The sequence below is a fragment of the Epargyreus clarus genome, unplaced genomic scaffold (assembly GCF_041222505.1).
Source record: "Epargyreus clarus isolate Ecla_fem2 unplaced genomic scaffold, WU_Ecla_fem_2.2 ptg000019l, whole genome shotgun sequence".
NCBI classification, from domain to species: domain Eukaryota; kingdom Metazoa; phylum Arthropoda; class Insecta; order Lepidoptera; family Hesperiidae; genus Epargyreus; species Epargyreus clarus.
The window spans coordinates 3269465-3285156 of record NW_027332227.1 but is presented as its reverse complement, the minus strand read 5'-3'; the positions used below and the strand labels follow the sequence as shown (position 1 = coordinate 3285156).

Below are 15692 nucleotides of genomic sequence, written 5' to 3'. Positions count from 1 at the left end.
CACGTTCCGTTAAATGTTTTCTTCGCGAAACTGAATTATTTAACATAGCTCCTGACCAATGGATTAGCAATATTTTTCCTTTGAATAATTGAGATCTTATGTGTTTCTTATGCAGCATAGTCCACGTGCTTTATGGACGTAACTAGAAACTTGTCTCCCTTATCACATCCTTCAAACCAGAACATAGCAACGCTAGCACTGCTGTTATGTGACAGAAATTGGTGTGGTGGTGGTACCGCTGGAGTGGAACCACAGAGGGTTCTATCACCTTCGGCACCTCCTAAAATACATATATTTAACGTTTATAATTTTTATTAAGCAAAAGTCATAGATTAGTAAAGATTACTCACGCCTAATAAGAAAATGTACCCAGTTTTGAGAATTGAAATAGTTGCGTAAAAAAATTTTGCCACGTCTCCGTGCTAAAATGTCCCTAAAATATTTGAAATGGTACTTATTTATTTATTATGTAAATTACGCAGTATTAGTTATTTATTTGTCAATTTTGTCTAAAAATGTTTTTATTTGTCAAGAATTCAAAAAAAGAACTTACTATAATAAGCCATTTGCGGTTTCATTCAATTTCAAGGCGGCGAAGTATCTTTACAAATCTATGGCAAAAATTCCGAGTTTCACCTAAACTTCATAAGCTATTATAGTCACATGTTATCCCAAGCAATATAAGTACTTCCATATTTATTCATATTTATCCCTCTCAATCTTATGTAAGAACAAAATTAATGTAAGTAGAAACAACTTATACTTACCAAAATCAAAAATGTCTGATTCCAATAAATATTTTATATTTTTTTAATTCTCTCGTGTTGTGTATTGCGTAATTATTGTTCTTATTTTTTTTAAACCTATTCGCTCATTACGTTTAGAATTCGCGGCATATTGTTTTTTTATTTTTTTATTTTATTATTCTCAGATTAGATAGTTATTAGGGATGCGCCGAATATTCGTTTGGTATTCGGTATTCGGCGTATTCGGCATCTTTTTTGTTATTTGTATTCGGCCGAATTATTCGGTTTTAGTGCCGAATATATTCGGTTCGAGTATTTCTATATTCTTGTATACACGACATGGTACAGGATTAAAACACAATACTTCTTATAAACGATTTATGTTATAAGTCAAACTCAAACCCTATGAAGAATATGTTTGCAAATCAACATCTATAGTTAATATAGTCAACATTTATTTTAAACGTAATATCAGTATTCATTTTTAAAACTCAAATCAACATTGTAAAGTTTGAATGAATACACATAATTGGCCAATTGACAATAAAGAAATGGTAATCCGAATAATTCGGCCGAATATTCGGTTCAGTAAAGGTTAAACCGAATATTATTCGGTATTCGGTTATTCGGTGAAATCACTATTCGGCGCATCTCTAATAATTATAATACAAATCTTTCAATCAAATTACATAATTTATAAAATATAGAAATCAAATTCATGAAATTATTTACATAATATATATCGTATTAAAAAATAACATTTATTGATCTGGAACGAGGTATTTTATGCTTTAATTTTATTTTTTATAAATCATATGAATAAATCTCAGTAGCGACATCTGTAAGCAACTATTCTTGTAAAAAGTTTGTGTGGGTACTATACAGACGTAGACTATTATAGACGAAGACTTAAGTGTATTAATTTTATGCTAGATGGCACTATAAGTCTCAAAAATTGTACAAATAAATTATAGATACCGTATTCTACACTTTGTTAAATATGTTATGAAATTCACTGTACATGTGCATAAGCACATGCATAACCTGATCATAATTAAAAAAATATTCTCCTTTCTTTACTTTAATTCTTTATATGTTTCACTGCTGGGCACACCCTTCACAATATGGAGAGGCCTGGAAAGTAATCCTGCTTCTCCAATTCCAATTAGTGGAAAAGAAATCTTAACAAACGTACTTATTTTAGCAGGACTAGATATTGTATCGTATGTCGTATGAATATTTATGATTTACTCATAGGCTTTACTACACTATTCCCGTTGAAAGATAGATATGGCCGTTGGCGTCGCCAAACTAAAAAAATGCCTAAATTAACTAACGAACATGCCTTTACTGAACTCTAAATGACCACTACTTCCCATGAATATCTGTGGTCATCCGTTAATAGGTCTTAGTCTAGAGTCTACATAAAGTCTGTACATAAAGTAAATACATATACTTAGCATTGCAATGCTAAGTAACAATGGTGCTAAAGGTGGTAGAACCCTTTACGGTTCGACTCCGGCGGCACCACCGCCACACCTATTTCTACCTAATAACAGCAGTGTTAGCGCTGCTGTGTTCCGGTTTGAAGGGTGTGGTAAGGGAGACAGACTTTTCGGAGGCGTTCCAGCTTAGTCCTCAGGGGTAGCGGCGCATCTGTGGCCGACCTCAGGTAGGAATATCTAATCCTATCTGGGGTTGATTACAAATGTCCATGGGCGGCAGTAGCCACTTACCATCAGATGGACTGCATGCTCGTCTGCTGCTACTAAAAAAAAATGCGTTTAACAATACTGTAATAAGGCCAAAATAAGTGTGGCGGTGCTCTCGGACTTGAACCATGAAGGGTTCTACCAACGCGCCTTCTACTAAAGTATTATAAGCTTTCGCTGTGTATTGCATTGTTTAGTGTCAGGTAAACAGTAAAAATCAAACAAGGGAATTAGAGATCGTTCACCGGTCAATTGCTGTGTCGGGGCAACAAACTTCAGAGTATTTATTACAAGACGTATTTGTTTACAAGTAACACCTCGTCACGTTGTGCGTCGTTCTTCCAACATAATGAGCCATAATCATCCTGCAAATTTAATGTCGTATTTACTACTTGGCATTGCTAACAGCGGATTTGAATTTTTTCCTCAAATTTTGGCTACAAATAACACCTCGGTATATACCTATAAATATATATCAATCAAATCAAATTATTTTTTTAAATTCGAAATTGGTTCTGTACAGAGCTTTGAAAGTCAATACAGCTACCACCACTTCACAAGGTATTTCGTTATGGAGAAGAAGTGGCGAAAGAAACTCCATAACACACATCATTTAAAAAAAAGAAAATGTTTCATACAATGGCTCTTAACCTTGTGGTAAATGTGGAGCTGGAGCTACTTCAGGCCACACCTTTTTATCGGTCAAATAATCACTCACACTTTAGTATGTTTTTTACATAGCGTTTGTTTAATGACAAGTTTAAAATAACGAACTAATTAAATAAGGAAATTTGTAGGTAGTTTAGTTTCTCATGTGAAGTTTTTCTGGTAGATACTTAGTTTAAAAATATAACCTTGTAGGTAGTTAAATGTTCTAACTACCTTCTTCTATTATAATATATCAAACTACTAGATATGTGTGAAAGTATTGTCTTATGCAGAAATGTTAATTTGATAACCCGGTGAGGATGTACGTAACCTGGAATTGCTAGAAGAATTAAGCGTACAAACAACTTTTAATTGGCTTAAGGCTCGCGAGGGACATTCAGTGAACTTGTGGCAGTTGTAAAAAGTGTCCCGAACTCTCGACACCCTAAATCCCGAGACCATAGTGTCGTTGAAACGAGTCAGGCACACCACGCCAACCGGCGACTGAAAACTAAAAATAACCGGGCACTGCTCAGTACCGCCGTAACAGCCGCGCGCGTCGCCCGCTGCGCCCGCGTATCGCAACCATGGCGGAGACAATCGAGGAAACATACGAGACCGCGGTCACCCGCAAGGTGGTCCGCAAGAGCCTCAAGATAGAGGAGGTGAGGACGAACACGACTGTTTTATGTAACCGACGCGACACAAATAGCCCGCGCACGCGCCGACGCCAGCGCAGACGCACCTGCTCACATAACAGATAACACATTTGACAGTGAACACGAACGTAAACACTAGCGTTATCCTGAACTCGTAGCGCCCGCGCCGCTCGCATCGCCGCACGCCGGACGCGAAAGCTCGGCCCTTCCACCGCGCCGACGCCTGCCGTCACTCACTAATCTCAAATTATTTCTTCATCGTTTCATTCGTACTCCCTTTGTCCGTTCGCCGGCGGTGACAGATGGGCCAGCTTTCGGGCTTTTTCATCTATGCACCTATTCCGAGAACGCGACATTTGGACGCCGGTTCGTAAACTTCGATTTTGAGTGTACGGCACGCGAAGGTCCATCCGCTATACGTCAGTGGAGGAAGTGCGCGCGCAATGCGCCACTTATAATTTGTGGCGATGTAAATAGAACGGGCGGTTGAATGAAAATTTCCGTATCCACCTTGACGAGTGTGCATCGACCTGTCTCGTGATATGGACACTGACCACGTGTGACCTTGCAAGACAACACAAACAGCATATGATTCAGAATGAACATCTTCAACACACAATTAGGTACATTCATCACACTTTCTAGGATGTAACACACACACAGTGACACTACACAAAGCGCTTTAGTTTAGATTATGCAATAGTGTTTTTTAATACAAGCAGACAGTTTAGTCATGAAAACGTAGACAGATATTTCTGGCAGATGACCGTAGGCTTGCACAATCTGGAGATCATCTATCAGATCATAGTGCTGTCATTCAGGAACAACGAACTCGCATTATCATTCCATCTGTGAACTAACAATGAATGTCACTAGGGACTACTGTCCGTTTCCAAAGCGCAAAATCCAATGGAAAAACGCGCCGTGGCATATTTTCGTCTTGGCTCCCATCCTAGTTTATCTGCTACATTGCGATGTTTACTCACAATACGAATGTGAACATTAATGTGTGCGTCTGAGCCTCTTGTATTTAGATCTTGATAGCCGCTCTGGGTGCAAAACCAATGCGTACCCTCATAAATATATTAATGGGCACCGATCAGTCATCGGTGTTGTGGCAAACGTCTAGCGCATATTGCAACACAACAGGAAACGCCCGCATATTCCAGTCGAACCTGTCAAAATACCTTTACCATATCCAAAACTGTTGCTTGTTTACAAGTTGTGTAATTAAAAACTTTACTGTACCGAGAAATCGTTAATTTGTTTACTTGGCACCGCTGGCTCATGGCGTAGTGTCTGTGAATGCACCTCAGAAAAAGTTATAAAAGATAAGTAATATTAGCTATTCGCGAAACATTTTTATAGGCGTTCAACGGGTCATCGTCGTATTATTGTATTTAATGGACATTTTTATGTATTTCAGTATTGCGCTGTAGCTTAGAAACAGTCTGAAATAACGCTATATAACCCGGTAGACAGCCACTTATTATACAAAATGTTTGTTTGTCTCCCTTTAATTTTAATAAACATAGATATAATGTGTTCGTTGTTGCATGTTACACCATGATATCTCCTCCCGAATTTAGTTCTGATGCCAAACAGTGTCCCAATTACTGACATTAAATGTATGTAGAACAAAGTTGATAAATACGGCTTATTTATTATAATCTACCCTGTAAACTTTCTGCATCTCGTTTGTTTCAATTTGCAGTTACGCTATTAATTGATGGAGCTTTAGATCAGTACATATGATCTTACTGATAAACACAAAAGGAATACTAAACACAGGAGCTTGCCAAATTCTATACCTACCTACATATAGAGAAGTATATATATACACACACACACACACACAATAGGTACACACACAATTATATGTGTACACAAACAAGGTACACAAACAAAGCCATTGTTCACCATTTGGAAACATATTGTTCAAACATTTCACTACTTATCTAGTAGCAATGATTTTTAAACTGTTTAATTCCTTAATTATTGTTTATTGTTGTCAGGGTTCTTTCTTCTTAACAATTACTGATGTTTTAACACCATGCCTGTTTGAGTTCTGTTGATCTGAAAATGTACAGTAGAATGCACTTCTGCAAAATACGTTCAGGGGACCTACCACCATCTTTTAAGAACCATCATAGTTCAGGAAAGTCTTATTGCAACATTCCATCGAAATTAATTATTTATAAATTTAATAGTATTATGGTACGAAATTTCAATGTATGATTAAAATAATATTGTTTTTAGAGATGGTAGTAACCCCCCTGATGTCGGCTGCAGGCTTATATTCGTTGATTATTATAGGCATGGAGTGGAAATCAAATGGACTGCTTGATCTATGTCATATTTTTTCTATGTATGTGAATGGCGTTTATAAATATTTATGTCCTAAGCTTTAAGTTGTCAGACAAGTGCGCAGTAAATTATAAAAAAGGAATATATTTGCTAATAATGCTAAACTCATAGCTTCATAGTATACACGCTCGCAAAGATCAAAAATTCAGAAGCAGACCCAGCATTCAAAAATCATTATTTTGAAATCAATGACACTTAACATTTTTAGTTCAATAGGTTTGTGCGGCTTCACATTAGGTTAGCCCGACTGTTTCACTCTGTCTTGTTGTTCAAACTGAGCGAAAAAGCGTATTTTGCTTACATTTGGTCAAATGATTGTCTTTTAATTTGAACAGAAGACCCAACAGTTGGCGAACAGTAAAACTATCGCGTCTATCTAATGTGAACTGACACTTTGTCTAGCGGATGCAGGTGATACACAAGTGACACTGTAATATTTACTTCCATTGATTCAAGTATACAACCCACATACACGGTAAATGCAAGGCCACACTGTCACACATCAAGCAGACATTTCGACAGGTCGTGTGACGTCACCCGATACTTTAAAAGTGTGTCAAAATGAACTTTTTATGCGAGAACACGACTACTGAGAACACTTAACGGTTTAAAATAACAATTAAGGGTTTAATTTTGTTTTCAGCAAATAAGTTACACAATAACATACTTTAAAAATCTAAAATGCCCAGGAATAATTGTAATTGTGATAGCTTTATTTTTATTTTTCTTTAAGAATATAACTACCAATATGTTTAGGTTCAACATTTTATTTGAATATCTATTAACTACACTCTACAGAGTACTATTAACAACAGAGTAGTATATTTAAAAATATAGTTCACTTTTGCAGTTTAGAGTTATCGTTCTATACCTACCTAAGTGAATCTGAGAACATTTTTTTTTATCAGATTAGTTTAACGTTAAGATTCTGCAAGGCCGGGGTTAAATTTAAGATGCTGGATGTTTATACGTAGATACCGGTAGTTGGGTAATTTATATGTTTTAAGATTATCTTTTAAATTTACAATAAAAATACGCTCGACGAAGAATACGTATAGGTGTACATACAGAAAATATTCATAATCATCATTTACTTCAAATTTATAAATGTATCGTAATTTATATTTTACTAATGCCAATGGCAGACATAGTTTAGTTTTTACACTGTTGTAAAACAATAAAAGTACTGTTCTAATGTTGAACAAAATAACTAAACTACGCAACAGAAAGTGTAAAAGTAGTTCGAAGCTCATTTAGCACAACACTTCCGTATACAGGGCACTTGTGAGTCACTCGCAATGAATAAAGCAGTTGTTAGCTGGGAACTTTCTGGTTCAACGTTCATGAAATAGTAATATTTCATTTCTTTGATAACGCACTTGCATTAATTACTGTATCTATTACTACGGTTATATTCGGAAAATCTAAAAAAAACACATCTTTTGCGACTAATACTAAAACAGTCCCCTAATTAGACAAAACTAAAATTTACTCAATTGGTACTTGGCTAAACAAACTAACCAAACCTAACCTCATACTTACATTTTCTATCTCGCTTATTTTATCATGGACACTATATTTGTTATTAAATACCTAATAAATACCAATTCGACTATAAAAGTGGATATGTTTTTCTTGGAATAGGTACCTACTTATGGCAGACGTTTATATGTAAATAGTCCAGGCAAAAATGTTTAGTTTTTTGAAAAAACAACGCTGAGTGGTCTGGCATGAATTCCGGGATTTCCAAATCGTGTTTTAAATTACATTTATATTTAATCCAGTAACATTAAAAGCTTCATTACTCATAGTACATATAGGTAATAACATCACATAAATCCCAAAAAATGTAAAAACTGGAGAAAGATACTGATAAGATAAGAAAAGATACATATAAGATCTAGAGCAGTATTTCCAAACTTAATGCTTAAAATAATACTAACAATCTGTCCTTTATAAATTTTATTGTTTCGTTGCCTAATTATAACACGCGATATATTGCCGTTGTACACGTGTTAATTTAAAAGGTTGTAGCAGTACAATCAATATAACGAAGACATGACAGGGAAGGACAAATGGTACAATAATAATATAATTATTAACGTTTAATGAAATGAATCTGTTTGCACTTCGACTGAACGTTTAAATTATAACCGTGTCTGTCTTGTTGATTGCGTGTACAAACAGTTAGCACTCAGTTATCGTTCTGAAAGAAAATATTGTATGGATGCATGTCACATTCGGTCTTTAAAGCCTTGGGGTTTATATATGCACTCGATAACGCACTCGAGATGTTAATGTGTCTCTGGTATGAATCACAATTCCACTACATTCAAGTGTATACCTCTATATTTACATACAAGGCTTTCATACTTTCTAGTAATCTTCTATGTACTCTTTTAGGTATCATAATAAATTTACGTTGTCGAATCTAACCAAATGGCCATTTACTTGCAATAATATTCCGTCCAAAGTTTTAAGTTATAAGCCCTATGTCGCTTCTTACTTTTAAAGTCTACCTACATCCGGCATATTATAATATTTGCCATTTATATAACTGTAGCATGTAAGTAGAAAAAAAGTTTCGGATTTTCCTTTAACAACCGGTGACTTCGTTACAAACATTTTACAACTCAATATTTACTTATTCCTGAAAAACCTGTATGTATTTTGAGTGTTTAGTGCACTGTCTGCACTGCATACGGAAATACAAAAGCTTTATGACCCCAAAGTCCAAATCGCCATTTATGGACTGGGTCGGGCCTGCGCCGTTCCGCGAATCAAACGCGCAGAACTCACCGGAGTAGAACAACTGTTCGGGAACGATGCCAAATGTGCGATTTTCCCTAATTGACGAGCACGGAACATCCCGTTTGATCCCGCTCCAGCATTTGCTCGCTATTAACTCGAGAATAAAACACTCTTTAGCGAAAACAAAATGTTTTTATCAGTGCCCGCACGCCGATCTCGTCCGCAGATGACAGCGTTACGCTACGGTTTCAGCTTGACGAATTATGCGCTTGAGTGCAACTTACACCCACGGGTTTCTCCGAGATATAAGACACAACGGGGCTTTCTGAAAATTCTAATTTATATCGGATCAAAATTCTTATTTAAATTCCAAATTTCTAAGAAGTATTTTTCTGTAGCCTCTCCTCAAAATGATTTCATAAAAACATCGTAAAGGAGGTCATAATAAAAATGCTTGGGCGATAGTCGGTACATGGGATGTCGCAACGTCAACAAGCGTAGTAACACTTGAGTTTTTTAAAGATTAAAAACTCCCGCTATTTTTTATCTTTTTAAATCGCGTTCCGTTCCGTGTCGTCAACCCGCCGATCAGCCATCGACAGCCGATCGCGGTCGCAACTCGCGGAAGCAAGAAGAACGCGCGGTTGCGTCGCGAAGCGCGAAAATGGAACGCAGCGGATATAATTAAAACTGGACGGACAAATCGTTGGCGAGGAATTAACGCGCGAATTCGGTCAGCTATCGCTCTGAGAAATCGGCAGGGCGTTAGGCGTACGTATTGTACTCGTACGATGACAGTAAACGGTTACAGAAAAGTATTAGTCAAAGTATAACTAAACTACTTACTACATATTACGAAAGTAATCTAACCTAATGTTCAAAACGCATCATAATAACAAATGCGCACACCATAAAATTACAACTATAAACTTGACGTGTCTGTATTCAGTTTTTAAACCAGCAATAAACATTACATAGCTTTATAACATAGCTTTATAACATCACATTTACAAAGTCAGTTAGCGATTTGTATGTTAAAAATGTGCATTGCAACCCGAATGTCACAGCTTTGGCACAGCGGTCGTGATACCGATCTGCCAAGCACTTTCCGGGTTCGATTGGCATTTGAGTGATGATATGTTTACTAGGTCGGGGTGTTTTCCTATTTATTGTTGTGTTTTTTTATGATGACGACAATACTACGCCCTAGTAGGATTGAGCCTACGAGTGTAGAATGCGTAAGCCGTAAACCGTTTGTCGAATGACGACTTATGAAGTACTGCGTAGTGATAATCGTTTCGCTAAATTATCTGTAATGAAAATGTCTATTCTATGTACTCATTAACAAATCACAAGAAAATTTATTTAGCGAAATAAAGTGGAAGTAAACACGAGATTTTTAAGCGTTAATAGGTTCTTTGACACCGACAAAGCTTAATTCAATGTCAGCTTATATTTGGAGTAGGAAAATAAATATTGCCTCTAGACACGTCTATCAAAGATGATTCTTGTCTGGGAAAAACATGGGAAAAGGTGCTATTTTTAATTTGTTACCTTTGGGTTTGAATGCATGCTTTCATTATAATCATTGGCAAGTCATTATGCACGCAGTTTTTTGTAAGGACAAAGTTTCACCTGAATTGGATAGAAATTTTCCGAATTTTTCTTTGTCAAAATCGTCTTTGACATATTTTGAAGAAAATGTTTATCTACATTTCAAAATTTTGAACTATCTTTGAGTAAATATTAGGTACTATGATATCCTTAATCATGCCCTTTTATGTTCATAACAATTTATTAGAATTATGTCAATTTTTTAAACACACAATCAACAGACACTTTAGTTTCACATATTCTTTACGAATATGAACATTATGAACCTATATTTTTGTTTTGTACCTAATCTTTTTCTAGGCCAATAGCATACAACTATGTGCCTGCATAAATTGTGATAAATATACTCATCTAGTCTTACGGCACGGTTGTCTTACAGTACTTAATAATAGAGCTAAAACTTGAAATACGTAATAATGTGGAGGCTGCAACAGAGACGCCTACGAATACAGTTAGGAAAAGCGCATGACAAAAAATTATTCATGAAGTGTATTGTCATGAAGAATGACTAATCGAAAGCATGCTTACACACAGTTTGACTAATAAGAAATTTAATATCTATACTCGGGGATGAACTAAATTGGAAATAAGGTTGGAAAGTAGCAATTTTTTTAATCAAAGATTTCGATTGTAGTAGGTATGTATTATCTACGTAGTATAATTATATATTTCCGAATCGGCGTTATATAATATAATTGTCTACTTCCCTCCTTTATTTCGCTATATTTTATATTGTATATGTCGGAGAAAGATGGCTCTCATCGACATCATTGATAGAATTTATAGGTTTTGTGGGCGTTGTCATAGGGTAGATGCAGGCACAAACACAGTAATCACAATATTTATTGTTCTTAACATTTATAACTTCGGATTTACAAAGTAACTATACTATTACTATTACGTTACAAACAAAGGATTTGAGCAGCGGGTTCAAGGTAGTGACTACACGCTCCAAAGCACAACAAAGTAATCATCCACCTCGATCACTCACATCAGTTCTTATCCATGTTTCCCCACCGCGCGGCCACATACCTCGACTCCGCTAGAGACCTCTTAAAAGTCTCTACTCTGATTCGACATCTAATACGATAGCAATACAATGACTGTTAATTATAATTTAAAACAATATTCCCTTCGATTGATCAAGTATCAATAACATTACTAAAATACTAAAGTAACAGTAAGTCTAGCTATATTAAATAACTTCTATGTTGTATTCGACTCTTCCTCCGACATATATTAAATTTTAAGGATAGCTACAATTATTTTCATTTGATTAAAAATAAACTCTTTAAATGTTATTCTCTTAAATCGCGTAATGGATTCGTCCCAATTTTGTTTTTATTGACCTAAGTATTTCAGTGAAGAATTAAAAGTGAACAAAACAAAAACATTTTAAATAGTCGTAATTACTTTCTTCTATTATATCTGCGGACTTGGCTCTTGTACTGTATTGTGTGTCATAACGATTTGAATTACAACAGACAATCCATTCTCGCTTCAAACGTGAGTGCAGACAAAATAATCGGTGATAACTCGTTCACATCCTATTAGCGACAGATAATTCTTTAACACAGTGGCAGCCTAGCGATTTGAAATTCGAATTCCGAGTCCTAGGCATCGCAGATAGATTTTCGTGAATTACCGCACTTCTGTAATGGGTACACGCTATATGTGGTTTTTAATTTTGTCGCATATCAATTCTAATAATGTTAGTTTAAAATCATATACCTACTGTATCTCTGATTTTTCGAAGTGGGTTCGTATTAGATTAATTATCACTAGCGTAACCGGAAAAAGTAAGTAAGAAGTAAGTAAGAAGAATATCGTGAGGAACCCACACGAAAGATACGAAAACGTTTACAAAGATGTGAAATGTACCAATCCGCTCTTTGTCAAAATGGTATGGCCTAAACCCTTTGAGAGGATACCCGAGGCTAGCAGAGGGTGTGTTTTAGACATTTGTTTACCCATCTTTTGTGTCGATGCGCCACAAAAATGAAAAACGAGTCGCACTCCGGGCGGAGTGCGCTACAGAAATAGAGCCGCGCCCGCCCGCGCGCCAATGTCGAGGTGATCGCTCCTTGCATTGTCTGTCAACTTCTCCAGTCTCTGTGTGGGTTACGTTAACAAGAAATGGCTCAGCAAGTCATTTCGTTACTGAAAATATCGAGGCTATAAATGAACTTCTAATTTTTAAATGTCTAGCTTCGTCGTCACCCCCTCATAAACTTACCATTAATATCTCAAATCTGGGCATGGTTACCCTCTCACGAATGAGAGACTCACATTTGGCCAGCGCTTGTTTCGTCTTACGCTTGTAGAATTAAGAATGTACCGAAAAGAGCACTGCCTTTTAAATCCAAACTCTCAAGAATAAATACTACCCTCTTAAAGTTTTGAGTCTAGATTCGATATTTTTTATTGCTGATAAATTTAAGGGAGTAAGTGGATATTTCAATAGAAAAAATCTTGATTAACGTGCAATTCTGTCTTCATTTCGTCAAAAACATTTTTTGTCCAAGTTTTCTACTTTCGTATTGCACATTAGATAAGTATTAAAGTTTTCGTCAGGAAGATTCAAAGATTGCTCAAACAATTTACTTTGTAAGGAAATCGGTGAAAACACATTCACTGTTTCCTTTATTAGTGAGCCATCTAGAAAATAAATATTTGGCTTCGTTATAATCCTTGAGCTGTATCCTCCTTTGTAATCAGTACCTACTTGGCAAGAGGGACTTGTTTTTTCCACAATCTTGATGGCATCTACTTCGCAACATAGCAAACTGTTACGTAGAATAAAGAACTTACACGTTATATTTATTTGACAAGTTCCTCTTGGCCTTCCTTTCTTACGTGATCGTGAACTTGCCAAGGTAGTTTTAGCACAAATTTTCCAACAAACCGACACAAATTTTACGTAAATAAACGAGGAAAATCAAGAGTTTAACTGTACAAACTTGTATCAATCTGACGCTTATCGTTAATCAACTGTTATATTAAGAAATGAAAACAATTTTCCTTGTTACAATACCAGTGTCTCTTAAATAATGAAGGATAAATAGTATCATGATCAAATGATGTGTCACTTTGGAAATAACAAAAAATAAAGTTTTTAAAGAGTATGTACTTCGGCACCCATAATGTTTTTACACTAAATGCTAAAATTTGAAATATTATATGATAATTTATTTTATTAAAAATAGTAATTACGTCCCTGACAGAATGTGATTTCATGAATTTAATTCAACCTTTCAAACTGCCGGAAATGGGTGCAAAATCTCATTTTTTTTTAAAGTACAAGTAACTCGAAAACGACAAAAGTTTACGAAAAAACTAAAGTCAATATTCTGATAGACCATATATACTTAGTGTAATTTCCATAAGGTTACAAAGTTATCCAGTATTTATGGAACGCCATTTTAAGCTTACGACGACTTTAAAGTTAATAGCAGTTAGTGAGTGCATTGTCTCCTTAATCACATGATATAAAATTACAGAAGCCCTACAATGTGTGATTCATTGAACGAAAAAGTGTTTACGCTTTGTGATGAATAAAAGTATAAAGTAAAATAAACGACAACGATAATGTTTCAACTCTCTCAGCAGCAGTAGAACAGTTTTTGCTTCGGGTACGGTGAAAGAATCGCCACATCTTTTTGTGTCTTCTGAACTGCTTGTCTTCTCTAATTCTAATTTAAAGGCTTGAAAGATGTCTTATAAGAGTTATAACTGAATTATACAGTGAGTATATACTGAATTATATACTGAGTTATACAGTGGCAACATACGACTCTGTGGTAATGTTTCCGTAGTCGACTTCAGGTGAAATGTTGCCGTAGTCATGTCTTACTTGCAGCTAGATATATCAATCTGTTATTTTTGTTTCTTCCTTACTTTCTTTCTTACTTACTTACTTGCTTCCTTTCTTTCTTACTTGAACTATATTTTCTTGGTAACTTCATAAACAAAAAGGAGACCACACAATGGAAAGACCACAAAATTTAGTTGCAGAATTGTTTTCACTCACAGAACATCTGTGTTTCATAAGCTCCCTCAACGTAGATGTGTATTTTCTTTTGCGTAAAATCACCACCTAGTCAGAGAAAGTGAGTCAGTTTTAAATATTATTCGCTTGACCGAGGATTCGCCTTCAACGGTCAATGACACACATGACGAATGAATCAGCTACACATGGTTCAAATCTACCCTTCACGTCTAAAAATATATTTGTATACTGACCTGGAATAAAGTAATATACTGGATAATAATAGTTTCCGACTTCCCATAGAAACTGGGACAATGTCCTCCAGACTGCCCATAAATATTAACGAGAGGAAAATATTGTAAAACGGAATATATTGTAAAGTTAAATGTGTTTCGCGTTGCTAGCGAGTGCGTGTTCGCTCCTTATAAAGTTTGAATTTATAGAGTGTATAATTTAAATTATGTGGGGCAAATTGAATTTGTAGAAACGGGTTTTAAATAGTTAGTTCGATTTTTGACTATTTTAAAACATATTAGGACCATTTTCACATACCTACTTGTAATAAATTTATTATATTATACTTGTTCGACCGAGACGGCATCGTCGCTACACCTAGAAATAGGTGTGGTGATGCCTTTCAGTTGTGGCATAAAGTGCTTCATACTGCTCTGAAGAGTGTGGTAATGAAGTTATACTAATGCTCGCATTCTAACATAGCCTTTCATGTATAGTAACTTACAGGCAGTGTACATTTAAGGCTAGTAGGTACTAATTTTAATGCATAGATTCACGTTTAAGTTACCTGATACGTAAAATATCAGTAAGTAAATTTAAAATGTTGATATTTCACTCGCAAACAAAAGTTTAAATAAAACGCAGATGTTTATAAATTCTATTTTCTTAAACAGAGTTAACCTTTGGGTTTGGGTTATTGACTAATCTTAAAATGTATATGTTTCGCATTTACCGTGTTTGTGTGTATTTCAAAAGCGTAAAAATAATGTGACTCTCTATTACTATCCTACTCCTGGGTACGGATCACAGAGTAAAAAGTTAGGCCACAGTCTACCACGCTGGCTAAATGTGGATAAGAAATAAGAATATTTCACTCATCTTTGAGATTTTTTTGTAAAACTTTTAAGCGTATTTGTAGACTTTCTCACTTTTTTGTTAATACAACAAAACTTTTACTTTTTTGTTAATAATA

General features: G+C 35.4%; 1 protein-coding gene across 1 annotated transcript in view; it reads left to right on the top strand.

The window, feature by feature from the left end:
• Positions 1–3578: 3578 nt before the first annotated feature.
• The window catches only part of tmod (tropomodulin), an 89755-nt gene continuing 77641 nt past the window's right edge, over positions 3579–15692 (top strand). The window contains exon 1 of the mRNA XM_073083774.1: positions 3579–3771. Within this exon, the coding sequence (XP_072939875.1) occupies positions 3694–3771 (78 nt within the window). The 5' untranslated portion in view covers positions 3579–3693. The remainder of the gene's footprint in view (positions 3772–15692) is intronic.